At 33.1% G+C, this 7,684-nt stretch overlaps 1 protein-coding gene across 1 annotated transcript; it reads right to left on the bottom strand.

Annotated features, from left to right (window-relative positions):
- Positions 1-3,769: 3,769 nt before the first annotated feature.
- Positions 3,770-6,184, bottom strand: LOC124820532 (cytochrome P450 82A4-like). The gene is made up of 2 exons (XM_047292246.2): positions 5,171-6,184; positions 3,770-4,511 (listed from the first exon to the last, which is right to left on the bottom strand). Exons 1-2 carry the CDS (start codon positions 6,113-6,115, stop codon positions 3,870-3,872), a joined length of 1,587 nt encoding a protein of 528 aa, XP_047148202.2. The 5' UTR covers positions 6,116-6,184; the 3' UTR covers positions 3,770-3,869.
- Between the last annotated feature and the right edge of the window lie 1,500 nt (positions 6,185-7,684).

The raw sequence follows: 7,684 nt of genomic DNA, 5'->3' as shown, positions 1-7,684 counted from the left end.
ACTTAAGGGACGAAAAACATATTTAACCCTAGATATAATGCAAAGTGGATAAAAAACATCTTTACATCTAGCAAAATCTAAGTTGAAATATTCACTCATTTTCAACTCGTTTGAAATCTTTATATGTGAGTATATAATCTTTTGTTTTCTTTAAATACATCATAACCCTTTTAGTTATTTTTCAATGATCCATTCCTTGATTATTTAAACATTTTCCTAACATCCCAACTATGTATACTATATCTGGATATCTACACACTTGGGCATGCATCAGACTTCCTATAACTAACACATAAGTAATCTTCTACATTTCTTGAATTTTTAAGTTTTTTTTTTGGACACTGATTGAGACTAAATTTGTCTTCTTTAGCAATTTTAGTATCCCTAACTTATATTCTTTCATGTCAACCCTTTTAAGTACCTTATTAATATAGCTCATTTGTGACAATCTCGATGTTTATGGATTCTTAATACAAAGGAGGTGTAATCAAGATATTTTATTTCAAAGTTTCTTGACAAAAATCTCTTGGTTTCATGGAACATGTTGATATCATTAGTAACAATCATCAACATATAAAACCAAAAAAATAGACTTGCTCCTATTGAATTTATGATACACACAATTGTCAATAAAATTCATCTTGAAATCAAATGATATAACTACTTGATGAAATTTGTAGTATCATTGACAAGACATTTGTTTTAATCCGTAAAAGGATTTTTTCAGTTTGCAAATCATATTCTTTGGGTTTCCTTACACAATGTTTTTTGTTGCACCATACAAGTTGTTCCATCAATGTTGCCATTGAAAAACATCGTCTTGACATCCATTTGATGGATCTCTAAATCATAATATGTAACAAAATCCATGATTGTCCTAAAAGAGTTTTTTCAATGAAACTAAATAGAAAGTCCCTTTAAAGTGAACTCTTTCCTTTTAGGTATAACCCTTGGCTAAATGAGCCTTATACATTTTCATATTACTTTATGATTATCTTAAAAGAGCCTTTCGATGAAACTCGAGAGCAAATTTCTTTAATGTCAATCCTTTATTTTTAAGTATAGCCCATAGCCACAAGACAAGTCTTAAATATTTCCACATTACCTTTAGAAATCCGCTTAGTCTTAAATATCCATTTGCAACCAATGGGTTGGGCACCTTCTTGTAATGGGACAAGTCCCCAACTTTGTGTGGATTTATACTCCTTATTCATTACTTTAATGCCCTTTTCTAAGTTGGAATCTTAAATTGCTTAATTGAAGTTGACTACACCATCTTGCATAATTCCATTATTTTCCTTATGTTCTTGGAGAAATACCACATAATCATCTAAAAGAGCATTTTTCATTTATTTTGTGGATCTTCACTAAGGTACTAGCTCATGACATGTAGGTTCTTGATTTTGTTCTTCATGAATGACCAAATTGTCCTTACTCTAGTTGGACATCCTCATACACAAAATATGATTCAGACTAGGCTTTCTCCCAACCCAAAACTCTCAATGTGTTTGGACAGTTTCTTAGGTTGACACTTTATTTGTTGTAGTCTTTAGTGTCTTTGGCAAGGTAGTGTGACAAATCATGTTTCATAACCTTAAGAGTTCCCTTTCATCTTTCAGTCACACCATTTATGCTAGGTGACCTTGACATGGTGTACTATGAGATAATTCCATATTCCTTTAAGTACTTGGTGAAAGCTCCCAAACATTGTTCACTTGAACTATCATATCTATCATAGTATTGATCACCACAACAAGATCTAATAGTCTTAATTCTTTTGTTGAGTAGATTTTCAACTTTAATGTTAAATGATTTGAACATCGTATAAAGATTGTGATTTTTCATTTTGTTTTGGTTTGTTTACCTTTATTGAATCCAAGATCTCATTTGACACAAGTCATTAAACTCTATTTATGACTTCCGAATAGATTAGACTAATAAACATATCTTTCTTTACACATCAAACATGACATTTGGTACATTTCTTTTTTATATGTCCATTATTACTGCAAAAAAACAATTATTACCCTAATTTTGTTTCTTTTGTGCTAGACCCTTGACAACTTCATTCTTAAAATCCTCAGTTTTCTTTCTTTTACCATTACATGCTTACAAAAGCACTTTTTATCTTTTTTTGCAAATAATATGAAACGAGTTAATTAAGAGACCATTTAGAGTTATAAAATATCTTAAATTGGTCAAATTGTGAAGAGAAATCAATATCTAATGAGTGAAAAAGGGCAATATTGGTATTCTGATAATAATAACGGTGTAGGAAGAAAAAAAAGGAAGAGTGCAGGAAGCATTACCTCGTAAGTTGAAGGACTTTTGCTTTCACCTGGTCCAATTTTTTTTTCTTTGTTGTACATGTTTTTTTATATTGGTCGAGACACTCCAATTATCCATTTCAATTTTTTTATTTTTATTGATAAATAAAATAATATATGTAATACACGTTGTACACCCTAATTAAAATAGTATGCACCCTAAGTTTTATGTTCTTATATATATACGGATAAATGATTATTTATTCTTAAGGGATATATTATTCTATATTATGACGATAACTAACGTGCACAAGTTGTTTCTTTAAAAATATTCAAATCTCTAATTAAGGTATCACATGCCATTTCTTATTTTCTTATCGAATTCTTTAAGAGAATCTTCTTTTAATATCATAACTAATTTTTTTAAATATCATCAAGGGAAGGTCTTTCATCAATTTTTTTTTCTAGAAAAGAAAACTAATCATATCTTTTATTTTATCAAACGATTTTCTCCATTCTAACATCCAATTGAAATATAATGCAACGGCTAATATGATTATGACAAAGCCAGACTTGACCACAGGATTGAAAGTTTCATCAAAATTTGTGTTTGTAGATTGTTGAAAACCTCTTGCAATAAGTTTTGTTTTTCTTCTTTCGATTGAATCATTTGCTTTATACTTGATTTTGAAGACCCATTTTGAGTCTATAATGTTTTCTTGACCCTTGAATGATATTAATGTCCATGTTTAATTAGACATTATAGCCTTGATTTCTGCATCCATGGTTTCTTTCCACTCTGACTTAATTAGAGCTTCCTTAAAATTTATTGGTTTTTTGTCATCTTCACCAACCTTTGTCAATCCTATGTATGGTTACTATATGAGACTCAAACAAAAACAGAGAGTTGGGTATTAACAACACTTTAATCAATTTTTTGTAACAGAAATAGTGTAGGAAAAAATGAAATGAGATAAAATATGGTGCAAAGTTATTCAAGGTGAATATGATTAACTAATGACCAACAATGTGCATAGGAAATTCATATAGCTAACACAAAATCATAACATTCACTTATTGTAATTTTATGCAAATTGGCCACCACTAATGCAAAATAAGTATATGAGATCGGTTATGAAGCACATATTAGATCAATTTCACAACTGATATGCTGATGTAATATATCAAAGACATATTAGACCGATTACACAATCGTATTAATATATAATTATATTAGATCGGTTCTAAAGCAACCAATAATACCTTTATTTGAAAAGGAAATAAAAACATTTTCAAAAGTGGTTTCTATGTACTTATGCGGATCTCTGATGCCAATGTTAGTGCTTTCTCTAGTAAACTATTATGTCAGTTAGTGTTTACCATTTGGATAATTGAGCATCAATTATTAGTTAATCGATTACAATTAGTCTTTATATTCTTCTTTCCTTTCAACCCAAATTGTTTATATTCAGGAACTTGTGATAATGTCGAAATTACAGAGATGAACAAAAAATAACAATTTGAAATAATTTTAAGAGAGCAACTACACATTGGGTTATGTAAAAAAATAATAATAAAAGAAGATACAATGTGACCATGTAGTTAACATAAGGATAAGTTGTTCTCATAACAGCTAAAAGATAGACATGGTTTAATAAGAATCTCAAGGGGAATAACACTGGTGTCGATTAATTCAGAGGTTTCAGTAATATCAATAAGATCAGGTGATGAACTTAGAATTTCAAAAGAATGCAAAAGAGTAGCAAGATTGAAATGCACCATTTGAAGGCCAAAGGTTATTCCAGGACACTTTCTTCTACCACTTCCAAATGGCAATAACTCAAAATTATGACCTCTGATGTCAATGTCTTTATGAGTTGTTAGAAACCTTTCTGGTTTGAAGTCCAATGGATCTTCCCAAACATTACTATCTGTCTGAATCTTCCAAATATTTGTGATTAAACGAGTTCCTTTTTCTACGTTATAACCACTTAAAGTGCAATTCTCTGTGAATTCACGAGGTGCCAATAGAGGAAGAGGAGGATACAATCTTAAAGTTTCTTTGACTGTGGCTTGAAGATATTTTAACTTACTTATATCATCCTCACTTACCATTTTCTCTTTTCCAACATGAATGTCTAGTTCGGCTTTTACTTTTTCCATTACAAAAGGATTTCTCAAAATTGAATATATTGTCCATGTAAGAATAATATTACTTGTACCACTTCCTCCCGCAATAAGTGCCTGCAAATCAAATTTGAATAAGTATTTCAAAAATATATATCAATGACCAACTAAGGAAATTAAGATTATGTTTGAAAAACTTAACAAAAATAACTTATTAATTTAAGAAATGATAATTTTTCACACACAAATCTTTTACCTTCATTTAATATTATTCTTTCTTATATTTTACATTTTTTTCAAAAATAGTACAAAAATTCACTCCTTTATAACTATTTTACCCTATTATTACTCTATTGATTTATAAAAGAAAGTTATTACATTTCATTTATTTTTCTCTCTCTCTTAAATGTTTTTGAAAACTTACTAACAAACCTTAAACAGACATGATAGAATAATACTTTTTTTTTTCCTTTTAACATATACAAAATCAACGTAAGTACTTGTACTGTTTTTCTCAAATCAAATTCTCAGTAATTTTTACATAGTTTATTATACATAATTCACACTACTAGTGAATACTTGCCTCACTAACGAAAGTGTCACAGCTTGTACTGCAAACAGACAAAAAGTAAAATATATATATCTTCATATCAAAGGTAAGGTACTTTCGAAATATTTTAAAATCTAATTATAGAACTATATTATATTTGTATGCTTAATTTTGTTGAAGTTTCACATCCTGAAAGGACTATAATGTGTAAATCAAACAAACATACCAGGATAGTGGATTTGATAACGGTATCTGCATCAAAACCATCAATAGTTCTTTCATCAAGCAAGGAAATCATCAGATCCATGAAATCTTGAACTTCATCAACCTTTTTATCGAAACCCTTCTTTTGTCTATGTTCCTCTAACCACTCATATAATAGAATATCCAAATCTTTGGCGGTTTCTTTCATTGCCTTCTCATGGCCTCCAAAATCAAGCCATCTCAACCAAGGAATAACATCTCCCACTGCGAACACACCCAACAGATGCAGGAATTCCTCCACAGCCTTCACACATCTCTGTGCCTTCTCATCGTCCACGTTGTCACCACCAAAATATCTCTTCCCAACGAGCATTCTAAGAACCATGTTGAATGTCAAGTGAGAAAACCATTGCTTCAGCTCAACCGAGGCATAGCCAGACTCACCCTTTTGACTACACCATAGAGTATACAACTCTCTGATCGAGTTTTGAACTTCGGAGACACGAACATGCTGCAGTTGTTCCACTCGACGAGCGGAAAGGATCTCTAAAGTTGTAATCTTTCGAAGCTCGCGCCAATAGGGACCATAGGGTGCAAAGCCAAACATGGCATGGTTATAGCCCATGAGTTCAACGGCGACAAGTTTGGGGCGAGAGGAAACCACCGTGTCGTTTGTGGTGAAGCATTCCTTTGCTATTTCCCAGTTGTTGATTACCACAGCCTTTTTGGAACCAAGTTGGATGGTGAAGATGGGTCCATATTTTTCAGCCAAAGCACCCAAAGTTTTGTGGGGTGTGTTTGGACCATTCAACAGTGGAAGATGACCAAGTATTGGCCATGCTCCTGCAACTGTGGGAGGCTGTTTACCTTGACGAAATTTGAAGGGATTGTACAGAAATATACTGAAGAGGATTAGAGACAGAAGTCCAATGGTAGTGGAATTCAGGTAATTTAGAACGAAATCCATCCGAGCTTGTTAAGAAGGTTGTGTGCTGTTGAGTAGGAATCTTCCCTTAAATGGATAGACAAGTTAAGAGGTGCGTATTTGTTTGATGATATAAAAGATGGAAAATGTTATTTGGACAACAAAAGTTTGACACAATTTTGACAACGGCGACGTGGCAGCTGTGCATTGGCTCAGTGAACCGGGGTGAGGGGTATTTTGGGTTTTTTCTGGTTTGTTTTCAATTCACTGAGCCAATGCACAGCTGCCACGTCGCCGTTGTCAAAATTGTGTCAAACTTTTGTTGTCCAAATAACATTTTCCATAAAAGATTGTGTCCTGATTTTTAGAAGGTGACTGTAAACAAAAGGGCCAAGGGTGTCCTTATGATTCTTTGTCTATATTTGGAATTGGACAAAGCACTCTGAACATAGGATATTTTTATGTTGTTTTAGTAATTTTAATAGTTAATATTGCAGCTCACATGGATATTTTGGGGACCGCGATATTCCAACAACCATTTCTTAACACTTTTTTGACAACGCCACGTGTCCTATTTTCATTGGTTTGGTTTAAAAAAAATATTTTATAAAAACCTTCGAAATGGAAGTCCGTAACCCTTCTTTTAACTGAAAATCCAAAAATACCCCTTTCTCTGTTTCATTGGAAACGAAGTTCCCGTCTCGTGAAGGTCCCGTCTCCTGAACGTGTTTCGTGCCTCTTGACTTAGCTTTGTATGTGATTGTTCTGTGTGCGTGGTGTTGTCTCCCTCCATTTTCGTAAAGGTGGTGTTTTTCGTACAAGTTATCGTGCTGAATGGCAAGGTCCGGTGACCATTGTCCGACGACGGAAATGAACAACCTTTGAAGACGTATGTTAGGGTTGGATCCCGAATGCGTTACAAGGGAAGAGCACTTAGGACTCCATACACCGGAACCGTAGTGCTTAGAATAAAAAATGAGTGATATGTGTATTTAGTTGATTAATGGAAAGTAAATGATCATTGTAATCATTGTAAATAGATTAAGAAAACAAAGTGTAATGTATCAGATTTATTTGAATGATATAAAATTTGAGTTTTTGTTTGAGTTGGTCTCATTTTATTTTTTGAATACCATTGTTATTATGAGTTGTGGGTTTGTGGATTTTAGAATGTGGTAAAGTTTTGTGTTTGCTAAGTTGCAGGCTTGTTTGTAAGACGTTGGTGTTTGAGTGGTCATTATGGGTAACATGGGTGACTTATGAGAAAACCAGTTCATTTGAATCATAATTTGAGTGGGGGTGATGTCATGTGAGGCCAAGGAGTGTTGAGTGACCCCTCATGAGTGGGGGGAGAAACTTGTGCAAGGGATGACTGAGAGTGCTGAAGAAAGGCTGTGGTAATCGTTTACAACTCCCTCGTAAACGATTACCCGAGAGAAAATAAGGTTTTGTACAGAAAGTCCAACACAGGTAGTCAGTCAGATTCACAGGGGTGACCATTGTCAAAAAAAGTGACTTTTAGGCACTTTTGCACTTGTCTTAGGCTGGTCCTGGTGTTTCAGTGGTGGGAGAGGGTGGTTGGTGATGTGATTGTGTCCCAAGGAGTGTGGA

The sequence above is a fragment of the Vigna umbellata genome, chromosome 4 (assembly GCF_029865625.1).
Source record: "Vigna umbellata cultivar VRB3 chromosome 4, Vumbellata_1.0, whole genome shotgun sequence".
In the NCBI taxonomy this organism is placed as follows: domain Eukaryota; kingdom Viridiplantae; phylum Streptophyta; class Magnoliopsida; order Fabales; family Fabaceae; genus Vigna; species Vigna umbellata.
The sequence above is the reverse complement of the archived record's forward strand: the minus strand, read 5'-3'. Positions and strand labels throughout refer to the sequence as shown.

Excerpts from the sequence above, each read along its gene's own strand:
- LOC124820532 (XM_047292246.2), bottom strand. The coding sequence starts at position 6,115 with ATGGATTTCGTTCTAAATTACCTGAATTCCACTACCATTGGACTTCTG. Across the intron at positions 4,512-5,170 it reads TTATCAAATCCACTATCCTG|GCACTTATTGCGGGAGGAAG; the intron begins GTATGTTTGTTT and ends TTTGATTTGCAG.